The sequence below is a fragment of the Calonectris borealis genome, chromosome 13 (assembly GCF_964195595.1).
Source record: "Calonectris borealis chromosome 13, bCalBor7.hap1.2, whole genome shotgun sequence".
Classification (NCBI taxonomy): domain Eukaryota; kingdom Metazoa; phylum Chordata; class Aves; order Procellariiformes; family Procellariidae; genus Calonectris; species Calonectris borealis.
Window position 1 is genome coordinate 22,023,058 of NC_134324.1, and position 23,088 is coordinate 22,046,145.

The 23,088-nt window shown below is 50.4% G+C and overlaps 1 protein-coding gene across 1 annotated transcript; it reads left to right on the plus strand.

Moving 5' to 3' along the window:
- Nucleotides 1-1,170: 1,170 nt before the first annotated feature.
- NEXMIF (neurite extension and migration factor) lies at nucleotides 1,171-12,657 on the plus strand. The gene is made up of 3 exons (XM_075162477.1): nucleotides 1,171-2,569; nucleotides 6,334-10,636; nucleotides 11,316-12,657. Exons 1-3 carry the CDS (start codon nucleotides 2,425-2,427, stop codon nucleotides 11,497-11,499), a joined length of 4,632 nt encoding a protein of 1,543 aa, XP_075018578.1. The 5' UTR covers nucleotides 1,171-2,424; the 3' UTR covers nucleotides 11,500-12,657.
- Nucleotides 12,658-23,088: the final 10,431 nt, after the last annotated feature.

Genomic DNA, 23,088 nt, shown 5'->3' on the forward strand with positions numbered 1-23,088 from the left:
GAAGTTCGGTAGTATCCCGATTTGGCTTACGTACTTGGATAACTTGAAATGTTGCCGTGATTCTCCTGTGAATATAAATATTATTAAATATTTAAATGACGGTCATACTCCAAGTCCTTTCTAGGACTGAGGCCGTCTTTCCGTGAGAAGGCATGGCCCGTCCTTTGGAGGACGGCAGGTTCAAACCAAACAAAAGCAGCTCCATTTCACATAGCACAGAAGCTGCCGCACGCGTTACCGCAAGGTGCTGTGGAGGCCAGCGGTGTCAACTAGGTTGAAAATAATTAGGGAAATTAATAGAATGAATTGCGGGTGCCGTCTCTGAACGCCGAAGCCCCTCAGCTACAGATAGTCGCAAGCGAGGCGCGTGGCATCTGCTGGTGACTGTGCACGGATAAGCCTCTATCAGAGCATCACCTCCGCACTTTCCTAAAGGCAGGGGGGATCAGAGTACGCAGAAATGTTGATTATAACCTTCTCTGTGTTGAAGATGATGGTCCCATCATCCACACCGAGTGCGCTGAAGTGAGCAACAGGTTCAGATCTGTAAACGTGCGTAACCAAATGCGCTGTCCTCCAACCATACCTGCCCGTGGCTGATGGAAATGGAAGATTTTGCCCATTTCTCTCCCACCTGGCACACGAGGGTGTGCAAAACACATCTACCGGGTCACAATCCATTGACGCTCCTTACTCAGCTCAGCTTGTCCTTCTCCCAGAGCTTCCTCAGCCACGCTGGCCCATGTGTGGGGCCAGTGGTGGTTCTCTGGTCTCCTGAGAAGCCTCTGGTTTTCCTGAGGCTTAAGATAGTTTATTGATGTTTTCATTAATAGATATTTTTAAAACTTACTTTATTGATATTTATATTAATTAAGATACATTTAATGGGCAGGAGTTATTATCAAGGAGGCATGAAGTTGTAGACCGTTACTGGAAAACGCAGAGCAGCTTTCACGCTTAGAAGTTAATCTTCAAGCTGCGTGGAAATACCTCCCAGAGACGCCTGATCTGTGCTTTGGCGTTTCGAGTCGCTCCGGTTCCGAGACGTCAGCGATGCTTCGGCTGGGGTCTCCACCGCCGTGGGAGCCCGGGGTGGTGGGGAGGGTTCGGGTGCTGGCGGGAGAGAGGGGTCTTACTGCAGCAACCCGCCTCGCGTCCTGAGAGCTTTGAAATACGGATTTGCGTCAAAGTAAAACTCTCCGGGTTAGTTAAATATTCCTCTAAATATGCAAAGGCACTGAGTTGCTGATGCTTGTTATTCTTATCTTACTCTCGGTGTCACAACATCTTTAAGTTCAGTGAAGGTTTCACTTACTAAGACGGTTGTAAAGATTTCACGTTAATTAAGAGGACTCCACTGCAAATCTGAATATGAATTAAGTTTGGCGGCTGAACCCAGGGCAGTGAATACTGCGGGAAGATCAGACATTGACAAATGTTGATTTAAAAAAAAAAACCCAAACCAAACAAAAACCCACAAAAAGACCACGCTTTAATCTAGTACCTGTTCTGTGAGAGAGAAACAGTTGAGTAAAAATAGATTCTAACTTGAATTTACAGTCAAAGAGGTGAAATCCTGTCCATTGGGAGCATCGTGAGCGTCATCCTGTGCCGCCGTGCCCGGGAACTCAGCCGCACGGTCTCCCTCTCCTTAGGCAGGCGATCTTTTAACGAGGGGGGATCGTCAGTGGAGGAAGGGAGAAAACCTGGGCTTGATTCTGACCTGGGTTTTGTTGCTTCGGAGAAGTACCATCAAGTCCAGTCAGCCTCGACTGGTGGTCATACAGCCGAGATGAAGCTTCCCCCGAGGGGGACGGTGCGGGCAGTGGTAGGGGTCAGGGCAACGAGGCTTCCAAGGAAGGAGCTCTCGTGATGAAGGGTTTTGAGTGAAGAATGAGACTAGAGATATTTTTTCCCCCAAAACTGCTTTTTTGGGGAGTTTTTCATACCTGCCAGCACTTGGAAGACGAGAGCAGTAACTGGTAGCCAGGGCGAGCAGTTGTCGCTCGGGATATCTGCGTTCCTCCTCCAACTCCAGCGCAGGGTTGCTGTTGAATGAACCGGGGCGAGTCCTCTCCTCTTCACGTCTCGCCTCCCCCGTCTGGAGATCATAACGGTTACCTGCTTCTGCAAAGCGGTTTTGGGCGATGCGAAGGGTGCTGCAGAGGTGCAGAGCACCGCTCCACCTTCTGAAGAAGGACCTTGGGGAAGGAAATGGTGATATATAGCATTTTAACCGTGCCGAAATACATCGGACTTGGCTTTTGGAGTGGAAAAGTGAAAATACGATAGCCTAAATAAATAGTTTTTGCCTTCTTAAGCAGGGTAAGGGCAGCATGTGAGGTTGTGCGGGGGTTTTTTATTGTTGTTATTTTTTATTCACGGTTCCTTGAGCTGATTCTGGGAATTGTACTGACTGTGGTTATGTTTCTGGAAATGTGCAGGTTGGCCAGATGCAGTGGGGCATGGAGTGAACAGAAAGAGGTTAAATTGATGGATGACCAACAAGAGCAGGATTGTGCCTCAGAAGACCAAGAAACTATCCTGATTAATGGGGTGAAAGAAAATGGTAAGGAACTTAATTACAGTACATGAGGGAGCAGCGACAACTTGCAAGCCAACTTATTTTCCTAATTCCTTTCGTGTATTTAATTTTAGTGGTTTGCAGGTATCTCTGCGATATGGAGCGGTAGGGTAAATGGGTATTTTCTGCACAGATGTCACTCTAGCTGTGAATCTGCACCTTTTTAGGTCTTAACAAGTACTGCTTTCGCCCATACATATGCATGGTTGGAAATGTTTATGTGCACATGCAGTTTGAATTATGGATTTTAGTCTGGTTTCTTAGGGAAAAAAGTCATACAAGACTACGTAGCCCCTCTGTCAGTCGGGAATCTTTCCCTCTCTTTGCAATTACTTATGAACCCACTAGCCAATCTCAGCAAAATTTGACTGAAGGATGCTTAGGCCCTACAAACTGGGGAGAAATGAGAGATTGGGTAGAAGAAGCAAACCTGGATTAGCACCCATGGAAAGGGAAGGTCGAACCTGTGAGCTCGTTATTGCCTTTTCTGCGTGGCCCGTCAGCCCGCACGTGGGATCCCCTGGCCTGTGACACCGCTTCTGCGCACGCGGAGGTGCTGCTGGCCGCGGTCGTGCTCCTGGGAGCCACTAAGTCATTCCAGCTTCCGTCGACATCGGTGGGGAAGGATCAGCCCCTGCCAGCAGCCTGCCCCAAATACCTAACTTTGTCTGTATCTATTTAATCGATTCCCTACTTGCTTTCAAAAGCAATAACTGATGAGGAGTAACAGTGCTCTGCTGCCTGAAAACCTGATTGAAATAAATATTCCTCTGAGCATTTTCTCAAGTCATTTGGACTTTAGTTGCTAGCCGCAGTAAATGCGGCGGCAGTCCAGCGTTGAGGCAGAGCTTGACATTTTCCTTGTTCACCACGTTTTTATGTTTAATTTCATGGCTTTTTACATTTTGTATTGGCCTATAAATCCCGATATATATATTTATATAAATTTGACCCTGTTAGATATCGAGGACTTGGTCCTCTGATGTCTCGTATGTCCAAATCCTTCCGTCTTCTCAAAACGAGGTTTGCTCCGCTGAGACTGCGTGGGGTCAGATGTTGTTCTTGTTCATTACCGAAAACCTGGAGTGACTCCAGACACGCGGGTGCCCGCGAGGACCCCGCAACATGTGCTGGTGGTGGGTGAAGCGTACGCTTGCGCTCGCCCCTGCGATGTAGTTTTGGAGGTATCTGTCTTTGTCAGCCCATCTCCTCCGTGGCTGCACGCGGTAAAGCCGCAGCTGATGCCAGCTGCTGGAGCTGCAAGGAGATTTTCTAGCCATGGTCCCCTTGCCTCATCTAAAAGGCAGTAAAATCAGTGCCTACCTGCTCAGTAAAGATGGGTGATTTCTAGAACCTGATACCTCTTCCATGAAATTCAATTAAACAGGGCTTAAAAAGCGCTTTAATTAAACATCGTTGTGTAGGAGTTGCTGCCGAATCCAGAGCAGCGAGCCGGCAAGGAGCTCCGATGCCACCACCTCCCCGTTGGTGGCACTGGGGATGGGGCTGACGCTTTTTGCCTCCTCTCACCCCAACTATAAGCGGGTGCTGGCTGCAGTGAATCCAGAGCAGCCCTTGGGTGGCTGCGGTGCCCAGTTAGGGACTGGGCTCCCCCCGGAGCGGATTGGCAGCAGGATGGTTCGGTATTTTTCCGCTCAGGCTGCCCGTGTGCTTGTGCGTGGCTGTTGAGTTAAACTGGGAAAGGTGGTTTTGCTTCTCTAGCGTTTTCTTTTTTAACTGTAGTCTTTTGGAGTATTGTTTACTTCAGAGCATCAACTGAACGTGCGCCTGATCTTAGGGTGATACAAGCCCTAGAAAATCAAGTTTTGGCATTTGTATTTCACAGAAGTTCACTTACACAAGTATAAACCTAAAGAAACACCCAGAGAGCGTTTATTTTACATAATAGCATCCCTGTGTATTGAATGCAGCATTTGAGATTGAATTTCAGCTTTCTGCCTCCCCCTTTTTTGAGTCGTACAGCATTCACAGACATTCTTCTTTCATCCTCAGATTTTCCGTGCTTCCTGTCAGCTCCAAGCTGATTTTTATTTTATTTTACTTCTGAAGTGGAACTGCACTGGTTAATTTGTTTTGGTGCTTAAGGAAAAAGATACCACCTCTGCATTTCTGATCTAAAAACTGGTGGGAGGGACTCAAAAATCAGCCTTTTTTTTTTAATTATTTTTTAACCCTTTTTGAGGGAAGGGAAGCAGCACAGATTTCAAGCCAGTCAGCCCGGTCTTTTCCAAGCCACGCGTGTTGAAGGTGTTTACAGGCGTAGCTTCGCACTTCTGGATTGATTTGCCTAGTGTTTGGAAAGTTGTTTAAAGTCCTGAGAGCACTGCATGGCTTAAGACATTACCGATGGCTCCGTCCCTAAGGCCACCAGTAGCAGAAAAGTGCTGGGAGCTTTCGGGGTGAGATTCGGGGGATTTTGACCTCCTCTCAGTTTTACGCTTGGCACGGGCAGGCAGCCCTCCATCGCATCCCGCTCCTCGCTCTGCTCGGCCGTACCGGCGCGGCGGCACGGGGGGTGTTTCATGGTGCCGGGGTACGTGTGCCTACGTGAGCCTTCCCTCACCGGCTGGTGTCGGTTGGCGCAGGTGCGGGAGGAGGTTTGCTTTTCTACCAGTTTTGAATAAAAGCACTTGGCGCGGAGGGTCGCAGCAACCGCGTAGGTGCCAAATCCCTTCGGATGCCCCGTTTCTTGCGACAGCCTGGTGCTCCAGTTGCGTTTTAAAGCGCTTGTCCCTCCTCGGAAAGCCTGCGCTGCTTCTGCTCTCGCCCCCCCAGCCTTCCGTGGAGCCTCCAGAAAGGTAAGATGTGAGCCACTACAAAAGCACCGGGCTCAGCTCGGAGTCGGCAGAGGTTTCCAGCTGGTGTGAATGCACACATCGGTATTTTTTTTTTTAATACAGAGATATCAGAGCGTGTTCATGGATGAAAAGACATCGTATTTAAATTTCAAGGGTCATATTGTCCGTTGAGCCAGAAGTCGGATAAAAGTATATTCATAACTTTATTCTGCCATAAAAGAGTGCGACGAGGTAAAAGTGAAAAATCCTTCGGTTAAAAAAAAAAAATCCTTGCATTATTAAAAAGGCATTTTTAGAGATTAGGGAAGGATGGCAAAACCCAGAATAATTCTAACAATAATTGCTTTAAGCTCTGCGTTACCTTCTACTTTCCCTTGGCGTGGACAGTGACAAAGACTACTGGGTTTTTCAAGAGAGCCGTAACTTTCTGACTCTCGAGCAGTGATGCAGTTCAAGTATGTTTAAGCTGCAGACACCGCAGGGGGGATACTTTGTTTCTTTAAGAATCTTACTTTTCCATGATTTTTTTCAGTGTTAATGGGAACATTTTTATTAGGCTTGTTTTGTTTTTTAATAACCTTGTCAGATTTGAAAGGCAGTATCCAGGTAACGGTATGTATATGAGGAGGAAAGAACGGATGGTTTTGGTTTTTTGAACGTGCTCTTGTACCTCTTCCAGCTGGCTGCAGGGGGGAGAGCGTTTACGTCTCCCTTCCCTGCACATCACCGCCTTAATTAGATCCAGAAGGGAAGGACCGTGCTCTGGCGGGAAGGGCGTCAGCCGCTTCCCAAAGGAGCCGTTGGGAAAAGTCGCCTCCAAACCCTAGGGAGAAGGGGAGCGGGGCGGCGAGCCGAGCGGAACCGCAAGCGTTGTAAACCCTCTCTCTTTTTCTTCCTTTTCTCCCTCCCTTTTCCTTCCCCCCCCCCCAGAATCGCACGCCCTGGACGGCGATGAGAGGCCTTGCACCGCCGCCGAGGCCGCGGTCACGTTCTCAGCCTTGACGGCAGCTCAGAAGGAAAACCACGCGTGCCACCGGGCGCTGCCTCCCCTGACTTCAAAGAAGCCCTGCTTGCTGAGCCCCCCGTCCCCGCTGCGGCTCACGGATGTACCTGAGCACGCCTCGGATGACTCCTCCGCCCACGCCATCTCCCTCACGTCCTGCGTGACGAAGGGCATGAGCTCCTGGTCGCTGCCGGGTGACTGCGAGAAGGCTCCTTTCACCATGATGGAGCCCGGAGGCATGTCGGCGCTGACGGGCGACTGCTTGATGCAGCCGAGCCGGACCTGTCTGGGCTGCTTTATTGAATCAAAGGACGGCATTGATGCAGAGCCGGGAATAAGCTTGAAAGTGGGGGATATAAATAGGGATTATGACACCTGTTCGGTCTCTGATATAGGGATTCACTGCATGAGCACAGGAGAAACCATGAGATATGGGGATCAACTGCTTTCAGACCAGCTTTTAAGCTTCCCTATGCATAAATCGAGGGCAGCGGACAAAAGAGATGCAGAAAAATCTGACAGTGATTCAGAGGACCCCACTCAGAAAAATTATTACGAGGGATTACTATTAGACAAATGCAATGGTGAGGAACCTTTACTAACAAATCCCAACCAGGAATGGGGCTATTTTGAATCTTTCATTAGTGAAAGTAAAATTGAGCTGCTTGACCTCTGCTCCAAAAATGAGCTTTCTGTAAATCTGTTTTCCGAGGAAGACGTGGATAATTACATGTTTGATGACGACGATTCCACCTTGGGAAGCGATGTCTGCTCCCTAAAGATTAGATACGAATCTTTCCAGGACAACGTGCGGGAGAAGACCACCACCCTACAAGAGGACGCCCAGTTCAACTTCTTCCCCAGCGTGTTCGGCAACTGCACCAAAAGGGACAGCAGGAGCACCCTGAAAAGGGGGCCCGGCGGTGCCGCCGACCCTTCTCAATTCAAATCTGAGGAAGGCATCATCTGGGGGGAGGAGGAAGAGGATGGCGAGGAAGAGGACGGCGAGGAGGAGGAGAAAGCTGCCTTAAATAAATCTTGCAACAGCACGGAGATGGTGCAGTACGTGGGCTCCAAGAGGAGCCACTTCTTGGACTCGGTGAATTCCACGGAGGACTCCGGGGAGTTCAGCGACGACAGCACTTGCACAGAGTCCTCCTACGACGTGCTGCGGGATATCAAGGACTGCAGCCGGTACCTGTCCCGGGACCACTCCGGCTCCTTCATTCAGCAGAACTACGGGTTGCGGGCGAAGAGGAAAGTGCGATACAGCGACGACTACCTGTACGATGTGGACTCCATCGAGAACGAGAAGATCCTGGACAAGAAGGAGTGGCTCCCGGACGGGCCCAAGGAAGAGGACGATGACGAGTGGTGCCCCAAGAAACGGCGAAAAGTCTCTCGCAAGGAGCCCCCCGTTATCATCAAGTACATCATCATTAACAGGTTTAAAGGGGAGAAGCATATGCTGGTGAAGCTCAGCAAAGTGGATGCCAACGAGACAACTGTTACCCTAAACGAGGAGCTGCTCAGCAAATACGAGAAGCTGGCCCCGCTGAAGGGCTTCTGGCAAGAGAGGCAGCAGAGCCGGCTGGATTTGCTCAGATCGTCTCTCTACCACAAGCAGAATTTCTATCTTAACGGCTCAGATGCTTCGTTCCTCCCTCACCCACGGAAGCGAAAATGCAAGCTAGCAAACAGGCACCGGATTCAAAGAATTAAAGCCATCGAGCAATCAGTGAACAAGCTGGGCTCTTGCTCCTCTGATCACAAGCAGCCTTGCAGCAGTAAAGAGGACGTGGGCCTGAAAGGGCTGCCGGCATTAGCCATCGCCACCCCCAGCTGTGCCAACGGATTACACGTAAATGACATCACGGGCATCGCCGCCGTGAAATGCAAATCGCAGGAACGGGAGCACAAGGGGACGGAGAGGAAAGTGCTCCGCAGAATCAAATTCAAAAGTGAAGCCAGGTTGAAGTGCAAGAAGATCAAAGCTGCTACCAGTACGGCGGAGGGCTCCCCGGCGCTGGAAAACCAGGACTCTGCAGCGCGTCTGAAGGATGAAAACGTTCCTTGTGCTTCAGACAGCTCCCATCTCCCGGAGTGCCACGAGGATAAGGTTGCTAAAAATTCTCCTTTCCTACCATCCACCTCCTCTTCAGACAAGCCTCTGCCATCTGCTAATATCACCACCAATGTACCCCTGATCCCCGGAGGGTATCTGCAGACGTTGTTAGACGCTTCTGATTTGTCGAGCAACGCCGGTATCTCATACTTCGCCCAGCATCCCTCCGAGCAGCAGCAGCAGCACCCGCTCCCCAGCATCGTCCCGGGAGAAAAGCCCTTCCCGGCTCTGCAGCCGGCGCAGAGCTGCGTGCTCTCCCCGCCCTCCGAGTCGGAGCTGCAGCAGTCGCCCGGTCACTTGGAGATGGAGCAGAGCAGCTTCGGTAGCATGTGGCCGGCCAGCAAGGCTGCCGGCAGCAACCGCCAGGACTTCCCCGGCGAGATGCGGGAGGCGGCCGCGCTGCCCGGCGAGTTCGGCGGCGGCAGTGCCACGGGTGCAGAGGGCCTCCCCGCCTCCGGATACGCTCAAGTCAATCTGAATAGCAGCAAATTGCTATACCAAAAAAATTACATGCCGGATAGCCAACAAGTGCAGTCTGATGATTCTTATCAGTCATGTCATTTTAATAATGGAGAGGGGCGCTTTCATTTCCAGCGAGGTACACTAAGTACAGATGATGGCAGGCTCATTAGTTTTGATTCAGTGGGTTCATTGTCAGTTAGTTCTAGCAATTACAGTTCTTTAAGTTTAAAGTCTTGCGAAAAGGACGGCGAGGATGATATTAATGACGATTTCTTGGCCCACTGCAGTCCCAAGCTAGTGATCCAGCAGAGCATAGATGAAATCACCCCTTTGAAGGAGTCCACGGACCTTTTAGACATTTCCAACTTCACGCCTGATAAGTTCCGCCAGTCGTCGCTTTCGGAGATGTCCCCTCCGGACACTCCCAACCTGTCCCCGCAGATAGCTGGCTCCGACGCCAAGCCCCTGGGCACCCTGAAGGGCTTTCAGGAGAGCCCCCAGGCCGCCCTCAACAGCTCTGAGAAGGTCAAGTGGAACTGCGGGGTCCTGCAGACCGAGGATCAGGCAGATAATGGGTTTGCTTTAAATAATCACCAGTTCCAGTTCCATATGTTCAACGATGAAGATTCTGTCAGCCTTCTTGAGAAGAGTCCATGCTTGTCAACATTTAATGAGCCATCTGGTCAAATTAACACCAATAGCAAAGTGTCAAAATCGAAGAGGAAAAGTTCATCCAGCAAGAATGTGGGTACAAACCAAAGCTCTTCCCAGAAAGCCACCCGGAAAAAATCGCCCAAAACCAACAAAGGAACCGATAAGCCCCAAGGGAAAAACTCCAGGCAGGCGCCCAAATCCGCCAGGAAAGGGAAAACCGTGGCGGGAGTCAACGGCGAGAAGGCTCCGGCCGTTGGCGGCAGGGCGGTCAACCAGCTGAGCAACGCGGCCACCACCACCAAGGGCCTCGCCGAGAGCGCTCAGCATTGCGGCCCGGCCGGGGTGAAACTGGGCAAGCACAACGGGCTCTCCGGAGAGTGGGCGCTGGGAAAAGAGGGGGGCGCGGGCTGGTCGGAAACGAGCCTGGGCAACGCCACCAGCCTCCTGGACGACGATCAGAGGGAGTTTGAGGAACCTTCCAACATCCTGTCCAACATCGCCTCGGGAATGGCGGACGTCCAGAGGTTTATGATGGCCTCCATCGAGCCCTTGTGGGGACCTGTTGGCCACAACAGCGTTCCAGACATATTCCGGTCACCGGAGTCCAACAGCCTGAAACTGAAAACTCTTAAAATTTTGGCAGGGACATCCCAAGAGTCGAAGAAGAAGGCGAACGGTGGCTCGCCGGGGGCGGCGAAGAACCACAAGTCGAACAACAAGGGCTCAAGCAAAAACGGCAAAGCCGCAACCTGCGACCCCGGTCGCCCCAACTGCTCAACCGGGTACACCACGGACATTCACGCTCCCTTTTTTGATAAAAACTATAGTAACCTGAGCACTTTAGGCAATAACGGACCTACCCATAAAAAACTCTACCGTCATAAATCCAGTTCGAAATCGCTGAGGGATGAGAACTGTAAAATAAAGCGAACGGACCGCGAACAGCCCCACAAGGACCCCCCCGTGACAGCTGCTTTTGAGAAACTGAGGTAATGCTGCACCAAACTGGCTGGAATGCCCCTTAACCTCCCTCCCACCTGCTAAGCCCGCTGTTCCTCAGTTTTTCCTTCCTGAAAGCAAAAGTTGCATGAAAAAAAGACGTTCCCCTTTTACAGTTTTGGTTGGTTTTGGTTTTGGGGTTGGTTTTTTTGTTTGGTTGGTTTTTTTAAATGCATGAAAATACTTATTACTTGCAAGCTACCTAAAAGAATGACCAATTTTCTGGCTTGGCTGGGGTTAAAAAAACTAACAAGGCTACTCTTTTCTGCTGTTTGGCTTCTTCAGTTTTTAATTACTTATTTATTGGGGGGAGAAAAAAAAAACCACCATGATTATACGCTCTTTTTAATGATTTTGACGAGGAAAGACTTTTTTTTTTTTGGAACATTTTGTAAAAAATAAACCACAAAAAAAAAAAGAGGTTATGCATCCAAAAGCCAAGATCTCGAAACTTAAAGGCTCTTTACTTTGCAAATGAGAACTCGTTCCTAATTGAGCTTCACGTGGCAATTTTGAGTGCTTTCTGGCCCCCTCTGCTGTTTATCTCCTAACCTGCATCATCTAAAGCTGCATCTTCTGTGCCCGCCCGCCCTTAGCGCGTACGCTCCGTCGTGGTGACTCCAGACGAGCTAACTAAGATGGCATCAAATGTTTGATTTTTTCCTGCAGGGAATCAGACTCCATTCTTCTTAAAGCAGAAACAACATTTTTGGGTTTTCCTGTATTTGAAGAAGAGACTCCCTTTTCTAGAAAGACGGTTGATGTTTGTTTCTTTTTTTTTTTTCTTTCGGTTGGGGTTTTTTTTCCCGTCGGTTCCTTTTCGAAATCTGCCTTGTGGTATGTTGAAATGTAAGTGCTGAAATGAAGAGTTTGAAATTGTGGGAATTTTATTATTTGAAAGCAAACCTAATCTGGTATTCTCTGTGAAAGACTGTTTTAAAAGTCATACTGTTGTACAGTAGTTTATGCACTATTACCCACAACAACAAAAAATTGTGCCAAACTATGAACAAGTGACTGTATTGTATATATTTTTACTTCTCTATCAACATTGGGTTGTGAGTGTTTTCTGCAGCTATGCCTTTTGGTTTTACTAGAAACATTCCAGTTGTTAAGTACTAACCACCCCCCTTTGAAAGCACCTGTAACTCACGATGAAAACGATATTGTTCACTTATACAACTTACCAAAAGTTTTATGGACATGACTAAACGTGTGCCAAATTTACTTACCTCATTTCATGGATTCACCCTGTGGTTTAAAGCTCATAAAGGGAAAAAACAAGAAAAAAAAAAGAAAAAAAAAAAGGGAAAAAAAGGGAAAAAAAAAAAAAGAAAAAAGGAACTTTGAAACCGATGCTGGGAAATGGTAATGTCCTCTCTTTGAAACCATGAGCAGAAAAAACTTAATGGTGAAATGTTGAGTTTCATTATAGGAGAGAGTGGAAATGGTGGAGGAGTTCAGAAAACCACTGACGGTAAGTTTGCCAGGAACTCAAGTGTCTGCATCTAGAGACTACAGAACAGCTGCTTTTCAAGTGTCTGTTTTCTTAAAGCAAAACCTGTAGCTGAAGATCATTTGAAATGCAAAGTTACATTGCTAATTCTTTGTATCTCAGTTTTATATATTTTATAAGAACCTGGGATAAATTCTAAAATAGTTATAAAAACAGAACTAATACGTTTCATACATTTATTGCTATTTACTTTTCCTTTGAGTAGTTTCTTAAACATTTTCGATGCAGAGCCTGTCAAAAGCGCTCTCCTATCATAGCTTTGGTGTTTCCTAAATGTCTAACCTTGCGATGCCAATATAGTTTGAACTTTCAGAAGCAAAGTCATTAGTTTTAAGTACAACTCTGAACCTTTTCTTTGATTCAGTTCATAAGATAAGAAAAAAAAACGGAGCTATTTGTGATCTCACCGATCAGGGCCGGATCATACATGACTGGACTTTTTATTAAGACAGCGTTAAGTATTGAATGCTAAACGTATTCTCAAAAGGCCTTATTTGTAACCCTACTCACCACACCCTCGCCCTCCGAGAGAATAACAAACCCAACAAATATCTATTTTCCTTGTGCAACTGAGAGCCTGTGCATTTTGCTGCTGATTTCTTACGAAACCTTGATATGCAAGAGCCCTGCTAACTGGGAGCTATTGGGAGCAGAGGGACGCGAGGCTTGGACACGTTTATGCAATAGAAAACGATGAGGAAGAGGAGCCTTAATAGCAGTCGGACAGATCACGTTCTCGACACGGTCGTGAGCATAGAGGTGGTGTTTCGCAGAGGACAGGACTAGACTCGGGTTTCCTTACAAGTAGGGGTTTTTTCAGCCCAGGCGCAAGGCAAAACAGCAGAATTGTTTTAAGTTAATCTAGCAAAAAAGCAGACTGAACACTTGAAGTGGAGTTGCAGAGTGTCGATTTAGAATCACAATGTTTTCGGCGTTTGCAGATCTTGAGGTATAGCTTAGGCTCAGCTCTGCAATCCCGGGGAGAACAGCACAGTAGTTGCATTGCATTTTATTTAACAGATGAAAGAAGGAACTCCGAAAAAATAGTAATTCTGAAAACCATCCTATAAATTCATTTATTTCTTGAAAAAATGAAATGCTGGCGTTGCCCGGAGCGAGTTCCTCCGGATGAGACCGGTCCCTGGGTACGCAGCGGGTGGGAGCGGGGTGCAGCATCCCACCCCGGCTCTGGCTCCAGGAGGGAGATCCAGAAGATGCTCAGGATTTATTTTGGAGACAGAGCTGTGCTAGGGCTCCATCCCTGGGCGCTTGGCTTACCTGCAGCCACCATGCTCTCCCCAGCAGCTCTCTTTTCTATTCGTAGGGTCATCAGATACCACAAGCTCCGGCCACTGCCGTGGTGTTGGCGTATCCCGTTTTTTCAGCGTTCCTCCCGCGTGCCGCAGGATGAGGGGCTGCCGGCTCCCTTCTTTCAGATGTTCAGGCTGCTGCTCCTACGGAGACAGGTCAGGTCCAGGGCTGGGATGCAGCACGGCCCTTCTTTTTGACGCAGAACTATCGTTTGAAAGCACATTTCCACTGGCCTGCACTGTGCTCGTTATGCTTAATATTATGAATACGGGACTCGTAATAAAATACCTTGTACTGAACCAGATAGCAATATTTATTGCATTTGAGAAGTGTGCAATAGGGCATGAATATAAGGCATAAAACATATCGACTATTTTATTATATGTTGGAAATCCATGAATACCCAGCTGGGTGTTTCAGGACAGTGTTAATCACAAATACCAGCTGCCTTGTTGCTCTCTCCTTCAGTTCTTCTGTTGCTCCGATTTTGCTGCCATCCTCAGTTGTCATCCCATGTCCTCCCCAAAAATCTCTGACTGGGGAGACGTTACAGAGCCCAGATCCCTCACGGTGTGGCACTGGCCCTTCTCTGCGTCTGAAAAAGTGATCTCTCTGCTCATTGACCCCAAAACTTGGAAATTGTCTTGAGCCAACCATTTACCCTCCTTCCTTTTGATCTTCATAGAATCATAGAACGGTTTGGGTTGGAGGGGACCTTCAAAGGTCATCTAGTCCAACCCCCCGGCCGTGGGCAGGGACATCTTCAACCAGAGCAGGTTGTTCTGAGCCCCATCCAACCTGACCTGGAATGTTCCAGGGATGGGGCATCTACCACCTCTCTGGGCAACCTGTGCCAGGGTTTCATCACTCTCATCGTAAAAAATTTCTTTCTTAAGTCCTTCTCGGCAGGGCTGCTCTCAATCCCGTCATCCCCCAGCCTGTATTGATACCGGGGCTTGCCCCGACCCAGGTGCAGGACCTTGCACTTGGCCTTGTTGAACCTCATGAGGTTCACACGGGCCCACTTCTCGAACTTGTCCAGGTCCCTCTGGATGGCATCCTGTCCCTCAGGCGTGTCGACCGCACCACTCAGCTTGGTCTTATCTGCAAACTTGCTGAGGGTGCACTCGATCCCACTGCGTCACTGATGAAGATATGAAACAGTACTGGTCCCAAGAGAGACCCCTGCGGGACACCACTTGTCACCAGTCTCCATCTGGACATTGAGCCGTTGACCACTACCTTATGGGTGCGACCATCCAATCAATTCCTCATCCACTGAACAGGCCATCCATCAAATCCATATCTTTCCAATTTAGAAAGGATGTTGGGGGGGACCGTGTCAGAGGCCTTACAGAAGTCCAGATAGATGACATCCGTAGCTCTTCCCTTCTCCACTGATGTAGTCACTCCATCATAGAAGGTCACTAGGTTGGTCAGGCAGGACTTACCTTTGGTGAAGCCATGCTGGCTGTCTCGAATCGCCTCCCTGTCCTCCATGTGCCTTAGCTTAGCTTCTAGGAGGATCTGCTCCATGATCTTCCCAGGCACAGAGGGGAGGCGGACAGGTCGGTAGTTCCCAGGGTCTTCCTTTCTACCCTTTTGAAAAATGGGTGCAATGTTTCCCTTTTTCCAGTCTCCAGGGACTTCACCTGACTGCCGTGACTTTTCAAGTATCGTGGAGAGTGGCTTGGCAACGACATCAGCCAATTCCCTCAGGACTCTGGGATGCATCCCGTCAGGTCCCATAGACTTACACATGTTCAGGTTCCTCAGGCGGTCACGAACCCCATCTTCTCTTACAGTGGGAGGGACTTCGCTCCCCCAGTCCCTGCCTTGTGGTCCATCCACTCGAGAGGTGTGGGAAGAGAGGCTGCCAGTGAAGACTGAGGCAAAAAAGTTGTCGAGTACCTCAGCCTTCTCCTCGCCCGTTGTTACCAGGTTGCCAGTCGTGTTCATTTGACCTTCCTTTTCTGGCTGACGTACCCGTAGAAGCCCTTACTGTTCTTTGCGTCCCTTGCCAAGTTGGGCTCCAGCCGTGCCTTGGCCTTCCTGACCCCATCCCTACACAACCGGGCAGCGTCCCTGTACTCTTCCCAGGATACCTGTCCCCGCTTCCACCGCCTGCGCATTTCCTTCTCGCCCTTGTTTGACCAGCAGATCTCCACTCGGCCATGCCGGTCTCTTGCCGTCCTTTCCTGATTTCTTACACGTGGGGATCGAGAGCTCTTGCGCTCTATGGAGAGCGTCCTCAAAGATCTGCCAGCTCTGTTCTGCTCCCTTGTCCCCGAGGGGGTCCTGTTGACGAACTCCTTGAGTAGCTGGAAGTTTGCTTTCCTAAAATCCATCACCTGCCTATCGCCACCTCCCGGTTTTCATCCCTTCCCACCTTTCCTCGTTCCTGCCACACCAGCTCGCCTTTTCCACTTGCCCTTCTTGTCAATCTTGGTGAATTTTTGTTTTTCACGGCGCTGCTCCCAGCTGGGACGTCGGTCCCATCCACCCCTGCCCACCACCCGTGCACCCCGGGGCTCCCTGCGTTGGCTCCCACCTGGGCTCATCCCCTCGCCCAGTCCCCGTGCACTTCCAGCCTCCTCTCGCGTCTCCCAGCTGGGCTCCTGGCTGTTCGGGGCGACTAATCCAAGCCACGCAAAAGACGTTTATTCTGCAGCATCCCTTAAAATGTCTTTTCCGCTTTCTCTCGTTTCACTCCTACTCCCACCGGGCGCCCTATGAGAGGACCGGTGTCCGTGATGCTGCTCTCCTCAGCCGCGCTGTGCTGGCACACTGCGGTTTGGGCAACTTACAATCGGCAACGAAATTAGGAAGCAGAAACCGGCTGCTTGCAAAGGAAGGTCATAAAAACCATCCGAGAGCCGCCCAACGCGGGGCAGTTCAGCGTCAGCCCCTGGCTCTCGCTCCACCTCCCGGCCGGAGGCAGGAGATGCCTGCGGCGCTCGCGGCGCGGGGCTCCGGCGGTACGGGGAAAGCATCGGTTCTCCTGCGGCGACCGGGCCGGTCGGAGGGCTCCTGCGGGAGGAAACCCTAGGGCCACCTCGCAGGAGCCAGCCCACCCCCGCTGGCCGTGGTTTTGCATATAGAGGTTTTGTAAATAGAAAAATATCAGTGATGGGGATCTGAGTCATCGTTTTTTAAAAAAAACTTACCAGGTTTACGTCTTGCTTTGCTTTTTTGAAGCAGAAGAGGGTTTGTTTTTTTTTTTTAAAAAACCGGCTTGAGAATAATGCCTCGCGGGCCGGATCTGGCCAGGCGTTTTGGGAGGAGAGGTCCGCAGCAGGGCTGGCCCTTGCTGGCGCCGCGCTGTCCGGCCGAGCCAGGTCTGCGCGGGGAGAAAAGCCAAGGCTGGCGTCAGCCCGGCGGCGGTGGCTTTGCCAGACCCTTGCTGCGCGGCTTCCTTTTTTCAGCAGTCAGGATCGCTGTTATTTTTCTCGGCGTTGGGGCTCAAGCGAGCCACGAACCAAAATAAAGACGTTTTAAGCATTTTCATCCTTTACCGGCTGGACCACGTTCTTCTTTCCCCAAGGTCCCGATCTAGCAAAGCGCTTAGGTGGGAGCTCGCTCCCCGGGGCTCTGCTCGCTGGGTGCTTTCCCGGGTGGCAGCCGGCCGTTGCCGTTAAGTCACGAGCAAAAACTCCCTTGAAGTCAGTGTAAGTGAGAAGAGGATCAGGTGCGTGGACTTCAGTTGGTGCAGGATCAGGCCCTCGGTCTTACTTTCTCAACTCGGTGCGTTGGACTTTGCCTATGCAGCTCCCAGGGGGTCCAGTGGAAGTTGCATGGTTCAAGCCGCTGACATCTATTTGAGAATGTGCCTCTTTATCTCTTCAGCGTGTGAAATAATGCAAAAAACAAAAAAAAGACAAAAAAAAAGAAAAAAAAAAGAAAAGAAGCAAAGTACAATGTCTGTGGTAGAAGCAAGGCTTTTCAAATCTGTTTCTCAGGTAAACAAGTGACACTAATGACAGTGGAGTAACAGCCATCTAAGGGAATTGGGATCTAACGCGGGAGGATGCCCTCCATCTCGCAGGACGCTTGGGTTGCCAGGCACGTTCACTGAGCCTTTGAACACTTGGTGCAAAAGGAAGCAAGAAATAAATCGGTATTCGCCACTACCCTTCGCTAGCTAGACAGACGTCCATTGCAAAAGCACAAAGGGAAGACTAACCCAGAAACCACCCAGACACAAAAGCAAGGTACCAGTTAAACTCCTTTTGGCTCTTACTCCCAGTGGGAAGCAGGGTAGAAATCCAAGGAGCTGCTCTGTTCCGCTGCCCGCGGCGCCGGCCGCGGCGTTCCGACTGCTGCCTCCAGAGATGTGAATGTACTGCTCCTTGAGTTCCCTTCCATAGAGCTAGAGGCACCTCGGTAGGAAGTTGCTCCTGTTTGATGGTGCTAACGAAAACTTTTATCCCCCCCTTGAGCATTTAAGAACTATGAAATGGCCCTTTTTATGAATGTAACATATCCATTTCTGTTCCACATTTTACACTGCAATTTTAACATGTTTGGAAATGATTTGCCTTTTTTCTTTTAGAATAAGCTTTATAAATATTCTGTAGAGTCAATTGAAGTATAATTCTTAAGGATCACTCTAAGACGCCTACAAAATCTTGTATATTTTTAAGTGTGCCAATTTGTAAAATATTTTGTAAGTGTATATTTTTCTTAGAAAAGTGCTGTGAAGTGTTTGTATGTGTGAGGTTTCCCTTTTTTTGCACCTTCGGGTGTTAATAAAAGGATGTATACTTAAAAGTTTCTGGTTTTAAAAACCAAAATACAAAGAAAAAAATTAAACTTTTGTTGGGAATTTTGTAATAAAAAGAAATGTTGTGAAAGAGTGTAGTGATATTGTGTAAAGGAAACTGGAAAATTTGTGAGCGCTTTGCTGTTTTATAGATCCTCTTGTAAATTATTCTTGTAATATTTTGGGTTTTGTTGTTCTTGTTGCAAAGGTTTTAAATATTTGTGACTGACTCTGTATGGTGAAAACGTCATATTGTTAACTTGCTGAGTTTTGTTATATTGTTTATGGAATAAATAAAAAAATTAAAAATCTCATTTTAAGATCATATATGAAGAAGAAATTAAAACTGCCATTTATTGAATATTAGGAATCGTTTCTTTCAACAAATCGCTACTGTAGATGAGGATCAGGCTGGCTGTCCCTCCGCGTACGCTCCTGATCCCGGCCCGCCGGCTTAATTGGGCTGATGCTCGTTACTGTGAAGCGCATTAGAGACGGAGGCGCGGCTGCGGATGGGAAGAAGTGGGAAAAAGTGCTGGGATCGCTTCCGCTTTAAAGCAGTGTGGCTTTTTTTAATCGAGGAATGGAAACTTCATCAAATCGACCCAGAAAGAGTTACCGGTTTGTCTTCCCAGGGCGCGGAGACGGGGCCGGGCAGCGGGGCCAGGCTTTGCCGAGGGGCGGCTCTTCCCAGCCCGCCGTGCCGGGGGCAGCGGGGTCCCCGTCCCGGCAGTGCCTGGAAGCGCAACCCCGGACCGGCCTTTCCCCGGGAAGGAGCAGGTGGGTGCAGTGAAATGCCCGGCGGTTCTGAGCGCTGCTGTCTTCCTCTTCATTTTCTTGTGGAAAATGCTTTAAAAAATGTATTTTTTTAAAATTACCGTTCCTTTCATTAGCACTTGATGTTGATAGGAACGATGAGGAGGGGGGCACTAATTCGGTCTGAGGTCTTTCCAAGCCCCGCCAGCAGAGAGCAGGACACGGGCGCCGTGTTCAGCGACCAAATCCCTTGGCAAGGGGTGGGAAACGATCCCCAGAAGCGGACCTGGCACCTCTACAAGCCGCCCAAGCTCACAGCCTGGTTTCAGACGGGCGCTGCCTCCCCAGGATGGTGCCAGACGGGCGCAACGGGGCACAGGATTTCAGTGCTTCCCACCGGTCGTGCGGATCCCGATGCCGGGAGCGAGCGCTGGAGCGGGGCCGCCGGCCGGGGAAGGCTGTCGGCAACTCGGCTTCAAGAAGGACCGAAGCCGACCTGGCGCGGGAAGGGTCTGCTCTCTGGTAAGTAAAATGTGTAGAGGGGCTGGGCCAAGCCCACGGCCACCACGAGCATCCAGCCGGCCCTCCTGCGTGGGAGCGGTCCCACGCCGCGGACTGGAAATTGTTCTAGCTCCTTAGTGCAAGTCTTGGGGACAGACTTTTTAGCAGGGCCTGTTGCAACGGGACAAGGGGGAATGGTTTTAAACTACAAGAGGGGAGATTTAGACTAGATCTAAGGAAGAAATTTTTTACACTGAGGGTGGTGAGACACTGGCACAGGTTGCCCAGAGAGGTGGTAGATGCCCCATCCCTGGAACATTCCAGGTCAGGTTGGACGGGGCTCTGAGCAACCTGCTCTGGTTGAAGATGTCCCTGCCCACGGCAGGGGGGTTGGACTGGATGGCCTTGAAAGGCTCCTTCCAACCCAAACCCTTCTGTGATTCTGTGAAATGGGTGCGCACGCAGTGATGTTGCAGCAGTGCACGGCAAAGGACGGCGAGCCAACACAAACGCTTTCCCAGCCCCACGCGCGGCTCCGCAGGGAAGGGGCCGGCAGGAGCCGGGCCAGCGGGCGCTGCAGGGCCGAGGGGCGGGCGGGAAGGCTGATGTTTCTCTGAGCTGTTACTGCAGGTTGTCTCCAAAATCAGGGTTACGGTGCTCAAAGCCATGCTTTTGAGTCCCTGTTGCAATCTTGTGCTTTCTGCAGCGAGTCCGAGACGCTGACAGAGCCCCGCGGCTGGCCCGGCCGCCTGCCTGGGTGGCTGCAATGCCGACAGGTACGTGTTTGGCACCAAAATTTGGGGTGAGGAGATGTGCTGGTGTGTCCTCCCCCACCCAGGGAGAACGCCCATCGTTGGAGGACAAAAGTTGCTCTTTCACTTTCTGACCCCCCAGGTCCCAACGAGAGGGATATTTCTCGGGAAACACCCAATTTCTTGGGCTCCTTCACAGCTGCCTCGCAGGCTCCGCGCTGGCACAGCCGCCAGCACCCTTCCCGCTCGGGAACAAAGCTCGATGCCAAAGCCCCGAGCCCAGCAGCTTCTCCGGCTGCAGTCGCTCCTGCGGGGTGCGGGCAGTGCCCGTGGTCTCACCGACTCCACGGGGGGTGAGGCTGTAGCTGACAAAGCCTCGGCTCTTCTCAAAGGGGCTACACCATCTCTGGGGCTCCTCTGCTGCTGTCATGGGTGCTGGCTGCTTCCATAGACCTTTTTTTTCACTCGCTGCAGCATCCCGCCCTCTGAACTTCCCTATGGATGCCGAAGTTGCTGGGAACGGGATGGAGCGGGCTGTTCACATTCCCAATTTTTGGCTGCAGTCAAGCGTTCCGTGGCTGTGCGAGCGGTGCTGCCCCGGCGCGGGGACCAGCCGGAGGTTTAGCGCGGGCATCGGGCTGGGGGGTGACTGTAGGTAAGGAGTGGGGATACGGCTGGAAGAGGGGTCTCGGGGATCAGCCCAGGAGCAGAGGAGAGACAAGAAACGCGTGTTAGTGACTGGTTTCACATCCAGCTGCATTAAAGAGAATGGGCTTTTGCAGCTTGTTGCCAGCTACCCTGCCTCCAAAGCCTTCACTCTGCTCTCTCGGTGAATAAATACCTGCTATAAACCAAGGGTTTAGTGTATTTACCAGCCCGCTGTTGATGATAAACTTAAAAGCAGGTCCCTGAGCCATTCAAACCAAGCGATCCCAAAAGCTTTAGGAGCCTCCCGCCGTGGACAGATGGAAAATCCAGCCTGGTACCCACGGGCGCTCGGCGGATCCCGCTGCCCAGCGTCCAAACCGGTGAAACAGAACTCGGTGCTCGACGGCCGAGCTCCAGCAATACGTCTGGAGCCCCCCGAGGCATTTCCCCTCGGCAAAGCCCAAACCAGCTCGCACAGGTTAATGCCGCTGTGCCAGTGACCCCCCGGCTTTTATTTGGCCATTTGCCTCCTGCGCTTCGGAAATGAGAGCTGGCGATCCCAGGCGCGGCTCGAGGGAAGGGACCGTCGCGGGGATGCCCCGTCCGGGGGCTTCCCGGGTGGGTGCTTTAGCGCAGAGCTGAGCAAAGCCGTGGATGTCCCTACACATCCGTCAGGTGAGCTGCCGAGAGCCGCAGGGGAAATTCTCCCCCTTGGTTTTCCAGACAAGCCCCAGCCCAGGGAGCTGCCGTTCTCTAGGAGAGCACTGCATGAACCCTCCTGACTTCCAACCAACCCCCATCTTCCGACGTTGTTTTTGTATAAAAACTGCGGCTCTGGAAAGGGTGTTGAAAAGAGGGACTCAAGTAATTTCGGTTCCAGCTGTACTTTTGTGGGAAAGCCCATCGATACAGATGTTTTAATGATTTGCTTCTCAAATCCCGGGGGAGCTATTTTTTGATGTGCAGCTTCCTCTGAAGTTTGAGCAGGATAAACGTAGCAGCCCCTGCTACAGCGTTCAAGGGGGAACAAAGCTAAGCACAGCTGGGGAGGACAACCGAAATGTCATTGCCTCGGCAAAGCAAAGTACTAAAAAGACAAACAGTCCAGCTGGGAAGGGTAAATTAGGGTTAAAATTACCCTCCGCTTGAATTGCACGGGCTTATCTTTGTAGCATTTTAAAGGCAGCGGTTTCATCACGGTAGTGCTCCTCTAAGGGGATAAATTCTCACATTACAAAATGTAAAAGGCAGTGAAAACTACCCTATAAAATAAGGCACCTGTTAACTGTATAAAGTCTCCATCTTTTACCCAAATAAAACACATTTAATTAAGCAGCGGAGCCTCCATATACCTGAGTAATGCTACAGAAAGGGCCCTGTTAAAGTGGGTTTGTGTTTATCCAACACATTTATATTAGATGCACATATAATTAAAATGCTCGTAACTTCTGGATGAACCATCATCCATCTACGCATGCAGCCCAGTGACTTTTCCTTGTGAATGAAAGCAGAGTCAGATTTTAATTAGGATGTAATTTAATATCACCGGCTTCTCCGTCTTGCCAGCGGGAGCTGCTGTCTCCGGCGGGCGAAGGCAGGCTGGGGACAAACCTGCCCGGGGTAATTTGGTTCTTGGTTTGGTTTATCTGCCCTCACCGTCCTGAAGCAGCAATATAATTTTGCGAGCGATTCCATAGGACGGCTCAGAACGCCTTCGCCTGCGCTCAGGAGGATTTTGCCCAGCGGCTTTTCAACCGCTTCGCCCGGTTAAGAAGGAGCAACAGCGGGAGGTCAGGGGGTAAATAACGCCGCAGCGGCGAGCAGCCCTCCTGCACCCATCCCGGGAAGAATTCGATTTAGAATCTATTTCCTATAGCGTTTTCCATTCTGAGCTCACCTCTGCTTACAGGCTCCTCTGCTGTACCTCGACCCAAAGCCACCCTAACCCCCACCCTAATCACCCCAGCAGCTGCATGAGAACACTCACTGCCTTCCACAGAGAATGCGCCGATTTAAACGCTTGGGAAGGTGTTAAATCGCTTTTCCTTGCTTTCCCTGCCCCTCCTGCAGCCCGGCGCGGCGCGGCGCACGGCTGCTGGTGGGCAGGGAAGGGAGAGGAGCGGAGGCGTCCCTGTGCGGTCACAGCAAACCCGCGTGTTTAAGCAGAGCAGGATCACGAAGCTCATCCAAATGCCG

Coding starts and splice junctions, on each gene's coding strand:
- NEXMIF (XM_075162477.1), top strand. CDS start 2,425: ATGTTTCTGGAAATGTGCAGGTTGGCCAGATGCAGTGGGGCATGGAGT. Junction 2,570..6,333: donor TAATGGGGTGAAAGAAAATG/GTAAGGAACTTA, acceptor CCCCCCCCCCAG/AATCGCACGCCCTGGACGGC. Junction 10,637..11,315: donor GCTGCTTTTGAGAAACTGAG/GTAATGCTGCAC, acceptor TTTTTCCTGCAG/GGAATCAGACTCCATTCTTC.